We start from the raw sequence: 15,056 nt of genomic DNA, 5'->3' as shown, positions 1-15,056 counted from the left end.
GGCTTTTAGACCTTATGTGGAAAAAACACCAATGCAACAAAGAAGACGACCTCCTTATGGCAGCTGACTCCGGACTATTAACAATCCTCATCCTCCTTGATCTTAGTGCAGCTTTTGACACCATTTCCCACAGCATCCTCATTGACAGACTGACCTCCATCGGAATCACTGACACACCCCTCCTCTGGTTTAAATCATATCTCTCTGGCCGCACTCAGTTCATCCAACTCAAAACCTTCAAATCACAGCCACTTCCAGTCACGACCGGTGTTCCCCAGGGCTCTGTCCTGGGGCCTCTTCTTTTTATCATCTATTTACTTCCTCTTGGCCATATCTTCCGTAAACACAACATCCACTTTCATTGCTACGCGGATGACACCCAGCTCTACTTGTCCTCCAAACCAACCACCATCCTCCCTCCATCCTCCCTGTCTGACTGCTTACAGGACATCAAATCCTGGTTTTCCTCTAACTTTCTCAAACTTGACGACAATAAAACCGAGGTTCTCCTCATTGGCACAAAATCCACCCTAACCAAACCCGACAGTTTCTCAATTACAATAGACAACTCTTCAGTCTCCCCCTCCCCTCAGGTTAAGAGTCTGGGTGTCATCCTCGACAGCACACTTTCATTCAAATCTCATATCAGTCATATCACTCGGTCTGCCTATTTCCATCTACACAACATCAACCGCCTCCGCTCGTCCCTTAACCCTAAGAGCACCGCCATTCTTGTTCACACCCTGGTCACTTCCCGCATTGACTACTGCAACTCCCTTCTCTTTGGTCTCACTCTCAAATCCATCCACAGACTTCAACTGGTCCAGAACTCTGCCGCCCGCATCATCACCAGAACCCCCTCCATTAACCACATCACGTCTCAAAACACATCTCTTCACACTCGCATATCCACCCTGATCATTATCCATCACACATCCTCTGTTTTTATTTATTTGATTATTCGATTGATTTATATACTGCATTGTCTTGTTTATGTCTCTTATGCTGGTGTTATGTATTGTGCATCTTGTTTTTTATGTGTCTGTACGGCGACCTTGAGAGCCTATATAAAATAAATGCATTAATATTATTATTATTATTATTATTAAGATGTGTTCAATTGTATTGCTCAGTGCGTTAAAAATAGACATTTATAGCTTTTTTCAAGTTTTCCAACAAATGTTCCTAGTCGATAGGTGATTGTTTAAATCATTCAGACATCCCATGCCCTACAATTTAATGAGTGGTTTCTTAGCCAATGGTACACGCTTCCATTCAATTTCAAGAACATGGGGCCAGTAGTTTTACCAACAAACAAACCTAAGAAACAGACCCATCACTGAGCCAATATCCTGGAGGAGCTAATGATGTGTGCCACAGAGGGGCAGGCTGTAGCTGCTGTGATCTGCTGCTCTGCTCCCAGAGTTCTCACACTATCCTGTCGTTGACTTCCTTCAAACTTGACTAAGTCTTGTAATCCGTAGCCAGGACGTGGAAGATTAGCAATGCTCTGCTGAAGTTTTAAACTCAAAGCTTATTTTATAGTTTGTAAATCCTTCAAAAATCTCCATTCATCCCCATTACCGCTCTCACACAGACTCCAAGATTGTCCCTTTTTTTCCTTCTCTTGACATTGAAATACACACCCTTCCTTCTCTATGCTGTACTGAATGTACTGTGTTGTAACATTGTATTACATTGTGTGTGTGTGTGTGTGTGTGTGTGTGTGTGTGTGTGTGTGTGTGTGTGTGTGTGTGTGTGTGTGTGTGTGTGTGTGTGTGTGTGTGTGTGTGTGTGTGTGTGTGTGTGTGTGTGTGTGTGTGTTCAGAGCAGCCTCCCCAGCACCACCCCCTCTCTGCTCCTGGCCTCTCCTCTGAGGATCTCCAGGAAGCCCAGTTTGGTCAAGAACTCCAGCCTCTGACGGTCCGTCGGCTGCACCTCGCAGAACACACCCTGAGAACCTACACACACACAGAAGGAAGAAGCAGGCAGATACGTGAAGGTATTTATCTACATCTGCACACAAAGACAAGCCTTAACATAACATAACTCAAGTGATACATATAAAACATTGTACCAGTAAAGACTGAGGATTCTTATAAGCTAGCCGCCTGTCTACTGACCAAAGCATCTACCGTTAGAATCTCAAAGAAAAAGAAACCCCAATGTTAGCGATATGATAGAGGAAGGATTATAGGTATTATACGGGGACTTTTATTGTGAAAGGGAAAGGGTGACCTGAAGGGGGAGAGAATTGCATTATAGACAGCCAATCTAAACACTCAGATGTCATTATTCGAATCAACATAGAACGTAGACTTTTGAAGTATCAAGTGTAAAAGTCTTAGGTAAAGCAAAACTGTTCATTTCTATGATTAAAGCAAACACACACACATAGAATGACTGACCCCCTGTCCTGTCTTACCGTTGGCCTTGAGAGCAGTTAGCATGGCGGTGAGCAGAGTCCGGCTGACGCTGACGTCCACCAGCTCCGGCAGGGCGTCCAGGCGCAGCTGAGAGGGGAAGTGAAAGAGGAGGGACTCGGGGTACTCCCCCTGGTCCTCCTCCATCAGCTGGATCAAGTCCTACACAGAGGAGAACAGGAACACAGTTCTCACAATGTGATGCTGATGGCAGTTAACATTGCCTGATTCAACGTGAATCTTTGGCCTTTTTTACTTGTTGGTGCTTGTTTGATGAAGGAGGGTAGTGGCAAGAGTACTTCTATGTGTTATAGTTTCCAACAGCTGCCACTAGATGGTACTAATGTGCAATATTCAATACGATTGCACCTTTTAAAAAGTCATTAGATGGAAATTATCCCTCAACAACAAAATGATTTATCAGACGACAGTATATATATCTAAATAAATAAAAGCAGTATACTCGCACATAAGTGGATATTGGAATCCTGTTGTTTGCAATCTATTTATTTGTTTATCTGAAAAGTATAAAAGACAGGCCATGCTGATGACCTTCAGACACCTGTGGCTGCAGTATGAATCATATTCATCCACAGTGTGTGCCGTGACGCACGAAGTGGGTAGATAAGTCTTCCACAGATGTCGGGCTGAGTCACCAGTCACTGTTTGGCTCTTTGCCTAAATTACTCAACTGTTTTTCACAGTAAACAACAGCAATGCTGTAATCCAATCTCCTTCCATTTTTGGCAAAGAAACTACTAAAGTGCAATTGTGCAATCTGCAAATAGTCCAAAAGTTGGTGTATATTTAAAAAAAAAGAAGATGGATGTAACAACTTGCATGTTTTTATTTAAACAAACATGCTGCTTAGTCCATATTTGACTAAGTGTCTTAAATTAATGACTTAGTATCTCAAAAATAGGAATAAGTTGAGTCCTGTTTGTGTGTGTATGTACTGTATATATGTATTTTGTTTAGTTTACCTGTGTGTGCCATCCTCTTCTCAGTGGGATGTTTTCTTACTGAGTGATCATCCACATGGTCTAACTGCAGGTATGTCTAAACATTTGTGTGCATAATGTGTCCTGTGTGTGTCTGTAACACTCCTGTGCCATTCAGACTGACAGAAAATGGTTGAAAAAAAGGGTGTTTAAGGAATCTCCTCTTCCAAATATTCACCTGTGGGTTGGGGTGTGTGTTGCCCCCTTTAGTTGGGTATTTGTCCCTCATGGCCGGCATCCAGCTGGCCTGGCACCGCTTGGCAAACATGCGGACATCCAAGATACCCAACACACAGCCACACACACCCAGCTCATCCTCCAGGATGAAGCAGTACTCCGGGGACAACACCAGGCACGGCCCGAGACATCTGTAGAAAGGAAGAGACAGAAACATATGTGAGTATCAAATATGGTAAATCTTAATTGTGCAAAGCAATACAGACTCTTTCTTTCTCTTAACCACACACCTGTCTCCTATCACATCTGGGTGAAGAGCACTGGACTCTTGGACACCCTGAGTCCTCAGGTGGAGTTGGCGCACCATCCGATACAACTCCAACTACACACACACACAACAACAAAAAAATCACTTAAGAGATGGATGTGGTTCTTGTCCCAGACATATGTGTTGACAATGACCCAAACATCTACAGGTGGTTGAATAATTAGTCTCCTTTCATTTGCAATGATTCTCCATAAAAGGATCCTACTTTGGATCTGATAGAAATTCCATAAATCTTCCATGACTTTCCATGACTTAGTCAGAGTGTATGAATGAGGTCAAATCTTTTTCCCCCCTGCTTTATTTTTCATTCTTTTTTCAGCTTGAACAAAATATTCCATGACTTTTTACACCTTTTGTTATGAGTGATCCTGGCATTATGTGTGAAACTTCTCCTACCTTGTCCTTGCCGTGATAGGGCCTGATGTTATAGAGACGAGAGGTGGGGAAAAGAGGAGGAGGATGAGTGAAGAGTTCATTGCTGCTGCCTATTGGGAGAAGCATCTACACGCACACAAACAAAACCGCAGATGTTAGGCAGTTATAAGATACTTAATATTGTTTATGATTTAAAACATGAACATGCCTCATGCACAATATAAAAACAAGAGGGTTAATTCAAAAAACATATGGAAAATGAAATATAATACAAGCACACCCTACCTGCACCTCCCCAGACACGCCCCCTTTAAACGCCCATGGTTCTGATTCAACTCCCAGTAGGTCCGCCCCTGGGGTCTTCCCACACACTACCACAGACACAAAATAATAGTCAGGTGACATCACGTGCCAATGAAATACTTATACGGAAAACATGGCACACTTAACTCGGCTTTAAATATTCATGCCAGCATAAAAATGTAATTATTTTACAACACTGCATGTCCTCAAGAGATGCTGGAATAAACGTTTTTTTCCCGTTTTTATTCTCATGCCATTAATATTTGAAGCATAACTGTTTGCTTAGTCATCACTGCACCATTATTTGCTATGGCTGAAAAATAATAATTAAATACGGGGTTGAAAATAATGATTTATGCATCAAATGCTACCTTTACCTATTTCTTAAGATGGGTGGACATATATGGCTTAATGGTCATCTACTCTACTCACAGTGAAAGCAGTTCTTCCAGGTGCCCAAGGCGGAGCTGTCACTCAACACTCGCCCATCTGAGGGAGAGAGGTGAGTTGGAGGGGTTAGATTATACAGTGGTATAGTATGGCATATTAATTATGAACCTAAACCTAAATACTACAATATAAAACACAATCTAATAAATAGAAATGCACAATTTAAAGAATTAAATAGTTTGATTATCGCACTGGTTATTGTACAGTTAAGTCAGTCTTAATGCTTAATGCTACTAACAGGGTTGAAATAGGTCGAGGGCCAACATTAAGCATATGGCATTTAAGATCAAAGCAAAGCTAGTACAATGTTGCACAGTATATAGAAGTAAATAATGTAAAACACATGTTATTATGTATGCCCATAGTTTCCTGCCTCTTTTGATACTCACCCAGCCAGCATATGAAGGCTTTAGCCACCAGAGCTGTGTTCCTCAGGTCCCACACGTAGGGGTAAAGGTCATAGAGCACCGCCCTGTTGGCCCCCCCCACCACGCTGCAGTGAAGCTGTGCTATGTCCTCACACAGGGACAAGACCCTAGAGGACCGACCACGCCACTCGTCGATCTGAAGACAAAAAGACCTTTAATAATCATGCACAATTGAACATTTCAACAGGACATTTGCACAGAACACACACTGACCTTCTGAGGCGCTGTCTTCTTGCTGTTGGCACTGACCAGGTGGCAGTTTGCTTTCAGCCAGCTCAGGTCCTGCAGCAGTTTCTGTCCCGACAGGCCGTACTCGTGGGGCAGGTAATAAAGACCCACCAGCAGCCGCACCTGGGACTCACTCAGGAGGCCCTTCCCACCACCAAGCCCCCACCCCTGGGCCTTTTGCCCCCTGCCTCCCCCTGAGGGTGCTCCAGGCCTGGGTCCTTGGGGCTGGTTTGATCTCTTCTTCTCCCCCTCTGTCTCCACCTTGACCTTAGTGGGTGAGGACGGAGGCGAGCTGGAGTTCAGAGGGAAAACAGGAAGCCTGTCCACGAGGGTGGGGGGGCAGTCGGATCGGTCTGGAGTTTTACAGCGAGGTGTTTGAGCAGAGGAACGCTGGTCTGCTCGGCTGCTCTGCCGACCTGAAATCAATCAGAAAAAAGGAGCGTTTGTGGTTAGAATAATGCAGTTCATTTATTGGTTCAAATCCAATCAAATGTCAACACACACACATACATACTGTATACAGGTACATTCCCATATGATGGTTATCTACCTGCTTGTAGTGGTTGGTTGAGTTCCTCCATCCAATCATGTAGTGCAGCAGACAGCGCCCTATCAGGACAGTATTCACACTCTTCATCTAAAACATAAATAACACTGTGTTATTATATATATGAGGATACTTAGTTAGTTATATAAAAACCTCTTACATTCCTTTGCACAGTCTGTGATGTTCAATTCATTTCTGTTGGACATGTTTTGTTTGACAAAGCTCCCCATAAATAGCTCTCCTTTATCTGTTCTTGACTATAGAAGAAGATGCACTTCCTCAGAGAACAGCGTATCTTGTGTTTGCTCGTCTGTTGAAGCTACTGTCAGAAATATATTTTAACTTGAGATTCTTCCAACACTAAAAGATGATTTTCACATTTGTTTGCCAACATGTTCCTGCTGGAAATACTGTAATGTTACGTCATGTCTCAATTTGGTCACTGATCTGTTGGAAATAAGACATAAAACACAACAATTACGTGTCCAATTTAAACTCTGATCCTAACTCTGAATCTGGATCCATCAGGCTTCAGCCGGCCCTTCATCTCTCGTTTCATCTCCTCCCTTGGAACCCATTTCTCCTGCAGCCCCCCCCGCCTGGTTTCTCCTCCACAAAGGGACCGTTCTCTCTTCTTATTTTCTCCTTCGTCACACCACACAATTGTTCCTCCACCACCACCTTTCTTCGCTTGTCTTCAGAACAAGGACACGCTTCAGTCGTTTTCTCTCCTACATGTTTTCTTTCCAACTCACTTTCTCTTTCTTTCTTTGGTGGGATTATTGTGTATGTTACTGTCACAGTAAAGTGAAAGCCATATATCAGAAACAAATGTCAGTTTTACAGTATACGCTAAGGAATATATCTTTTTGGGGTAAAATACAAATGCATCTTAGAGCTATCTATTCACTTTTTCTGTAAATAGATCCACTTGCTGGAAGTGGATGGATAAAAAGCTTATTGAGTCATTGTAACTTTATTAGGCAACAGATGGAGCTTTCATTCCTATAAGTTAATTTATTTGTTACGTAACATCAGGCTAAATTGTTTTAGTTGCCAAGCAATGGGACTAACTGCACATGGCTCAGGTCTGGCAGAGACAATATTAGTTTATTAACTTGAGACATCTCCTGTCTCATCGCTGCCCCTTCCTCCTTCTCATTAATCCTTTTCTGCCCCCATCCTTCCCTCCACATATCCCCTCACCTTTCCTCTCCTCCTTTCCAGATCTGTACCAGCTGCCCAGCGAGTGGAGAGGGATGTAGTTGGCTTCAAACTCGCAGTTGGGGTTGAGAAGCAGGCCTCTCAGGTTGCTCCTCAGCTGAGGCTCTCTGCCCTTAAAAGGCCCCAGGAAGAGACGTCTGGAGTCGTAGTCGTTCGCGTGCAGGTTGTCCCAGATGAGGGGGGGGCGCTGGAGGACAGACTCCACCTCAGACAGGCAGTCTACAGACAGCTTCCTGGAGATGACCTTAGTGCCTGGGGGGGCGAGAGTGAGAGGAAAATGTTTACAAGTGGAAGACAATCTTATTTTTGATTTGATTTGATTTATTTAGAATGTGTAAAACAATAATACAAAAAAATAATATACATTAACAATTATAAATAGATTATATAATTATTACTGTCATATGTCATATTTGATAAGACAAATATAAAAGACTATCTTCTTACATCCACCATCCAAAATACATTTGTTATTAAAAAATAAAAATAAAAAAAACATAAAAACAACAAATAAATAAATAAACAAATACATAAAAGAGGCAATAAAAGAGAAAATAACAAACCCAATAAATAAATAAACCGCAAACACCGTTATTATAGATGTATGTTTTGTCTCACCCGTCCATATCACTGTTATGTCCGGCAGCAGGTCCTCTCCCACAGTCTGCAGGTAGGGAGACTTTGATACACTGGGAGAACACAGAGAACCGCAGTACTCTGCAGGGACAGAGGAACAGAGGTAGGATCAGATTTGAGAGGTTTCTGTACATACTTTAAACTTGAGCTCACGTGCATCGCTCCTACCTGTGGGGCAGAATAGGAAGACGGGCGGTTCCCCCAGGAAGCGATAGATCTCATTGGTTATAGTGACCTGAGCATGAGCAAAGGAAGAGAAGGCCTCGCTGTCAGCCTGACACAAGGAATGGTCGATGTCATCAAACAGGATGGCAAAAGCCTGGCAACCCAGGTCTGATACCTTCAGAGAGAGGGGGAAAGAAACAGGGGCAAATCATATCAAAGTTGCATTTCGTAGAGTAGTATGTATTCTCTGGATTTGTCACATTACATACCTGTCTCAGCTTGCGTTTGAGCAGTGTCAGGTCACAGGACGAAGAGAAGACGATGTCCTGACCAGGGGAGAGGGCGTAAACAAACTTTACGCCTCTCGACTGGGCCTCCTTTATGAGAATACGCAACTGACCTGAGAGCAGGAGAGGGACAGAGGAGAGAAATCTTGAATTGGACATTTGAGACGAATCAAGACGCAGTGACCAGAGTTTAAACTTTGCTTTAACTTTGACAACAGGATCTGAGAATAGTAACTAGACCCTCACGCCAAATGTAATGTTTATTATCTGTAAGAGAATTCAGCTTACTCTAAAGTACTACGTTCCAGACTAAAGCCTCACAGTCTTCCAGAGTACAATAAGAAAATGATATAATCGGCAACATTAAAGCTGTTAATACCTTTAGGACTTTAATGAAAAATATATCCATCGTGATTTAATACCCTGTTTGCAGAGATAATGTCCTAAGGCAGTTCTGGTGCAGATCCAGGGCTCCAAATATTTGTATCTGTGTGCATGCATTGGTGCATAACTTTTAAAATAACGTGCAACAAAGAAAATGTGGTGAGAATAAGTGAATGTATCTTTCTCTGCAATTCAGTCAGGTCCAGATCCGAAATCCAACATGGACTGCTGCAAAATGTCATTTTCCAGACGATAGCAGAATGAATGGGATGCTCTTACCCTCCTCCTCATGAGAGTAGACTTCCCTCCACAGTAGTCTGTGTTTGAGGTCATCCTTTGGGCCGTACAGGTAGGTGTTCAACCCCCAACTCTGCATCCTGGCACAGAAACACAAACAAAGGAAATGTGAGGGAGGAAACATGTTACTGAAGGGTGAGCTGGAGCCGTTTCATTGATACATCTGTACTATTGATTGTTGCTTTTCACTTCGACCACTGAAAATATGTTTTTGGTTTCATTCACAGTCAGAAGTGCAACATCCTGTCTATGAAATGTTCTCAAGAATTGTGTAGTCATTCTGAAAATGACTTTTAAAATGCTAAAAAAGATTTAACCACTTTGGAATTGTCATATATATTTGTATCCATCATTTCCTCAGTTTGAAGCCTCTGCTCTGTCATGTACTGTATGATCTCTGGACAGAAGAAAATAGATCTGCTGTATTGATCGTTGGGCTGCCTTTGTTACAGGAAATGATCTCCTGAATTATAGATAGAGCATAGTACTGGGATCGAAACAAAAGCAGCATCTCACACACAACAACATGAATATGTCTCTCTTTTCTCTGGACCAGCTCCCATCATCCCTGTCATTTGTGGGTGGAATATGTTCTCACTCTCTCCCCGCTTGAATTTCCTGGACAGATGGTCTGTAAGTCGCCTCCACAAAGCTGCAACCTACCTCCTTCAAACACACAATCAGACACACACATGCATACACACACTTCCATACTGTACACCCAGGCCCAGCTTTAATCTGCCAAACTTATGCAACACTCTCTGTTTGAATTGTGCCTGCACCCCGCACTTAAATCTAAAAAGAGCCGATCTATAAATAAACTTGGAGCCCACACGGAAAGAAATAAATTCATCCTGATGACAAAAGCCAATATAATGTTATATTTTTGTTACAGTATTATTCAGTTTATCATAACAACAATAACAAGAGTGTGCTATAATGATTTGGTTTGCAGAGGGAACATCTTATCTCTGGGGAGGTAGTCACTATTGGCTGTTGAACTACAAAATGGCGTCACAGTTCCCAGCAGGGATTTATGTTGTTAAACTTGTTTTTCAGATCAGTGTGGCATCAACAATTCATTGGTTCCCTACTTAACAAGTATGCACGAGGGTACTTTATGTAAATGCACATGAAATGGGAATACCACGACTCTTGTTGGAATGCAATTAGCATTTTCATAAACAATTGATCTAAAAGTATTTCCTACAGTAGGTTTTTGTAATAAATGTTCTGTCTATACAATGTTGAGACTTGTCCATCCCAGTAATAATAATAATAATGGGTTCCATTTATAAAGCACTTCATATTTGAATTCAAATCCCGAAGTGCTACAGGCAGTGAGCAGGAACAGTATAAATAGACATGACACAACACGGTAGAATTAATAGAAAGCAATAAAAAATAAATAAATAAAAATAAAGATAAAAGGATGGTAAAAGGGGTCTAGGCAAAGGCTCTTTTGAAAAGATGGGTTTTGAGGCCTTTTTTAAAAGCCTCCACGCTCCAGTGTATTTGTTTGAATAGTTTAAAATATCAGTACATTAAATAAATACGGCATTTAAACTGAATTTTTTGACAATTTTGCAAGAAAACTCTTTAACAATGAATCAATTATCAAAATACTTGGCGATACATTTTCTGTCTTTATTGACAAATCGATTAGTTAACCAATTGTTGCAGCTACACATCCTTTGAATGGTGTACCGATGCCTTGAATAGCAATTTGATTGTTTTGAATGTAGTATTCTACAGCAGCTCACTGTTGAATCACTGCAAGCTGATTAATGCTGAAAGAGTGTGTGAGTCTTTGTGACTTGATGAAACTGTGGCAGTCTCAATAAGGAGCTGCCTGTGTTTGGTTCAGTCACGATTCAAAGCGACAAATGTTGCGTGGATGCTGTTTGTATCTGTTTTAAATTGCTTTTGTTTGCAATGTCTATGTTGTTCTGCTGCCTGCAGAGGAGAGCCTATTGTGGCACTTCCCTGGTATCACTCCACACAAACAGAATGCTCCCTGCGGCTCCCTGGTGTGAAGGTCTCAGCACGGAACAATATGTGGTTGCTAAATATAGACCCAAAGTCACCGCAAATATTCCCTGTGTAAAGACTAAAAGGACATAAACATTCTATATTAGCATTATATCTTTCCAATTGATGGCAATATGCTGAAAAACTATTTTCTAACCATTCATTCATCCTTCTTTACAGGGCAGCAGAGTTTCCTTACCAGTCAATCGGTAGGTTTGATCGTTAGACCCATGCTCATCAAAACTTTAACACTATTTAACTCTAACATTATGGATGAATTTGTCAAATTTGCTGTACTATATAGAATTTTGCCCGATAAATGATATAAACCTTCAGACATGAGGCAGTGTTAAACGATCACCAACGAGATTCATCTTGAGGGGAACATGAATGTGTGAGAAATAATGTATCACAAATGCTAACATGTTGTCGTCACTAGAGGAAAGGCCAGGGGAACATAAATGTCTTTAGGACTCATCATCAGGGAGTGTCTATTATGTAAGTCCATTCAGTAGTTGAGATATTTCAGTTTGAATCAAAGTGGTGGATGGACTGACTGCCGTCCCTGCAGCCACACTGCTAACTCAGCTGAATAATATCTATATAACCAAATGATGTGCATCCCCTCTTTGATCCTCTTCCAACAAAACAAACCCCCTCCCTCTCCCCCTCCTGTCGTCCATGGCTGAGCCTCCGGCCTGACGATGAGTCTGCCCTTTGCTACAGAGTCATTCTGCGTCAGTGGTTTCTCTCAGGTGTGCCTGGCATGATGTAGAGGCGTGCAACTGGATTTAGCCCACAGGCGTCAGGTCAGTAGCACCTGAGCTCACACTGTTCATGTGAAGATCAAACGACTCCCCTCTGACGTGGTGAACTGTAATTCTGAGTAATACAGAACATGCAGGTTCATTACAGTTTGCATGCTGCTTTAATGAGACTCACCATTGGAAGAGAACCTTCCTCTGATCCATAGTCCAAGGCCTCCCATAGAAACCTAGAGGAAAAATAGAGGTCATGAATGTCAATATATATTTGCTGCAAGAATTAAAAAGCAAGCTCAGCTAGAAATCGAAAACACATGTCTTTCCTCTTACCAATCCATGTAGACCGTTTTGGTGTGAATGTAAGAGATATGGGGATGGAGCTAGATTCTACTTTGCTTATGAGAACAACAAAAAGACATTTGAAAACTCAAAAGCAATCTCTCATGACCGGGTTACTCAAGATCTTGTTGTGAGCAGTTTCATATTTTGAAGCAACTATTTTGCCACTTATTCACTGCACACTATTTATATTCAATGCACCATATCGGTTTGTTCTATGGCTCGATCATTGTTTTGTTCCAAGCTCTTTGCAATGAATCACACACTGTTATCAGCTGGTTGACACCGCTTCAGTACTGAATGTATGGGACATACAACCAAGTAAGTTGCTCCAGTGCTTTCTTTGGTCACATCCTCTCTGTGTTTGGCAGAGGCATAATTCATCTCCAGCTACACTCTCCATCACATTTTCTATTTTTAGAAATGGGAGCGTCTCCAGTGTCCCTCTCCCAGCTTTGTGTTTTTTATAAGACTGCATGTATTTAACTGTGCACAGAAAGTGGGTCATAGTAGGAAATAAATCCAATCCACCGACATGTCTCCTGTGTCCTGCAGACTGCTCCCCATTAATACAAAAAGCCAGCAGACCTGATAATTAACTCTGTTGGATGCCACCACGAGGGACTGAGAAACAAAGGTGTGCGGGACTACAGGAATAAGTAATAAGGTGTGTGTGTGTGTGTTTCCTTGAGCGTGTCCTTGATCAATGCAATTTAAATTTCCAAATAAACAAATCCCAACAGGCTGTGTGAAACTGGATTAGCAGAGATTGGTAGAGTTAGCAATTTGAGTCTTTGGAGAGTGGTGTGAATAAAACATATAGTAATCAATAATTGTTTAAGTCATGTTAAACAAACACAAATGCCAACAATTGCTGGTTTCACCTTCTTGAACTTAGTATGGTATCATTACACAACTATAAATAGTAAGACATGTTAACCTTGAGTATACTTTAATAATTGTGCATTCTTATGACGACTCATAAATGACACAGAGAAATCATGAACAGATCAGGTATCAAGTGATCAAGTATCACAAATGTATCACCTTTCCAGGATTCTGGATCATTATCATTTAGATGTTTTAGCCAAAAAGCAATGTTCATGTTTTATTTTCAGGGTATATACTTGCAGCATATCATTAGATACATTTTTGCAGCATAAATTCATCATTTTGTGCAGTGGTTGTGAGGTGAGAAGGGACAGGTGTTACAACAAACATCTGTCTCTTTTGCAATAATCATTAATTTCTTACTTTCCAGATCAATTTGTATTAATGTTATTAACATCAACAAGGTCAGTGTTGTTGTTATTCCTTCCTTAACATTATTATGTCCATATCGTTGCATTTGTTTGATTGATGCTCCGAAATGGACCTCTTCTTCACTGTTTTCTTTCATTGTCTCATCACCACTGTAAGCTTGTGGCACACCATCTCCATCATCACAACTGATGTCATTTCATCCCAACAAGATCATCCCAGTCATTATTATAATCTCAATGATCATCTTCACCTTCACTAGTATTGCATCATTCATCTTCATTAATACCTGCCATTAATCCAGAGCGATTTCACTCCTCAGGCTGCAGCCCAGGAACCAGACATTACTGAATCCTTTTCCCTTCTCCTGCTCTTTGATCTCCACTTCGCGCCTGGCTGATCTCCACCACATCATCTCATAACGACCATTACATCCACATATTATTACAACTGCGCCCCCTTCTCCTTCAGTAAGGGACAAAACAATCCTAAAATGTACTGTAGGTCAAGCGGTGGTCTATTCAAATGCATGTCCCCAAGGTAATACAACATAATCACATGATCTGACAGGTCAGTGATGAAGTCGGCCGCTCCTACCTTCCACCACCCCACAAAGAAACTGCTTCTTCTCCTCCATGCTGTCCTCCGCCTCGCTGCCTCCCTCCGCTTCCAGTCGGCCCCTAAAGAGCGAGGGAGGACGAGATGCTCTCCCCCTCTGTGAGTTTAGATATCGGGGATATACTTCATGCTTCTCCTTGATATGCCTCCCTCTCTCCCCTCTCCTCTCTCCTCCTCTCGACAACGCTGGTGTTCGCGTGCTGCGTTCAGGCGCTCAGCGGAAGATCCTGCTTTCTAGTACATGACAAAAGCAACCTTTTGCAAACAAATCGTTTTTGGTGCATTTATGTAGGCTAGAATTATAATAGACTATCATACGTTATGCTGAGGTGGCAGATTGTTTAAATGTATTTATTGATTGTTGATTTATTGTTAAACATTACATTATTACATTTTTGTGAATATTACATTATTATATATATATATATATATATATTTATTTATTTATTTATTTTATATATAAGAAGTCCCCTTTTCTTATTAATGAATTACACCCGATTACACCTTTACTTTTCAATTGGCCAGCAGGGGGCATAATTAGCCTACTGAACACAAAGAAAAACAAGACAAAACCCGCAGCCTACATAAACACGTCCAGCACAGTATAACATTAGCCTCCTGTTGAACATGTTTTTCTCGCTACCTGACAAAATGTAAGTCTACTTTTCAACTTGCTCTTCACGAACTCTGAAAACACTTTCCTACTAAGCATACGTTAGCTAACGCTTGGTAGCTTAGGTGCTAAATGTCTATATCAGCTACAGAATGGTTAAAGTAGTGTGGCTACTGTC

At 41.5% G+C, this 15,056-nt stretch overlaps 1 protein-coding gene across 1 annotated transcript; it reads right to left on the bottom strand.

Annotated features, from left to right (window-relative positions):
- Nucleotides 1-1,781: 1,781 nt before the first annotated feature.
- Nucleotides 1,782-14,434, bottom strand: si:dkey-183c6.8 (protein O-GlcNAcase). Its single transcript, XM_034136741.1, has 17 exons — nt 14,245-14,434; nt 12,227-12,278; nt 9,236-9,333; nt 8,555-8,685; nt 8,289-8,460; nt 8,103-8,201; nt 7,467-7,736; nt 6,264-6,350; nt 5,699-6,129; nt 5,447-5,621; nt 5,040-5,096; nt 4,590-4,675; nt 4,326-4,430; nt 3,892-3,983; nt 3,603-3,792; nt 2,426-2,585; nt 1,782-1,961 (listed from the first exon to the last, which is right to left on the bottom strand). Exons 1-17 carry the CDS (start codon nt 14,282-14,284, stop codon nt 1,825-1,827), a joined length of 2,382 nt encoding a protein of 793 aa, XP_033992632.1. The 5' UTR covers nt 14,285-14,434; the 3' UTR covers nt 1,782-1,824.
- Nucleotides 14,435-15,056: the final 622 nt, after the last annotated feature.

The sequence above is a fragment of the Trematomus bernacchii genome, unplaced genomic scaffold (genome assembly GCF_902827165.1).
Source record: "Trematomus bernacchii unplaced genomic scaffold, fTreBer1.1, whole genome shotgun sequence".
Lineage (NCBI taxonomy): Eukaryota > Metazoa > Chordata > Actinopteri > Perciformes > Nototheniidae > Trematomus > Trematomus bernacchii.
This window is presented reverse-complemented; position numbering and strand designations above follow the sequence as displayed.

What these genes read in the sequence shown, in the direction of transcription:
- si:dkey-183c6.8 (XM_034136741.1), bottom strand. Translation starts at nt 14,284, where the DNA reads ATGGAGGAGAAGAAGCAGTTTCTTTGTGGGGTGGTGGAAG. An exon ending in CTACTCTCATGAGGAGGAGG is followed by an intron (nt 8,686 to 9,235) that starts GTAAGAGCATCC and finishes TCCTGCTCTCAG; the next exon opens with GTCAGTTGCGTATTCTCATA. An exon ending in AGCCTTCATATGCTGGCTGG is followed by an intron (nt 5,097 to 5,446) that starts GTGAGTATCAAA and finishes TCTCTCCCTCAG; the next exon opens with ATGGGCGAGTGTTGAGTGAC.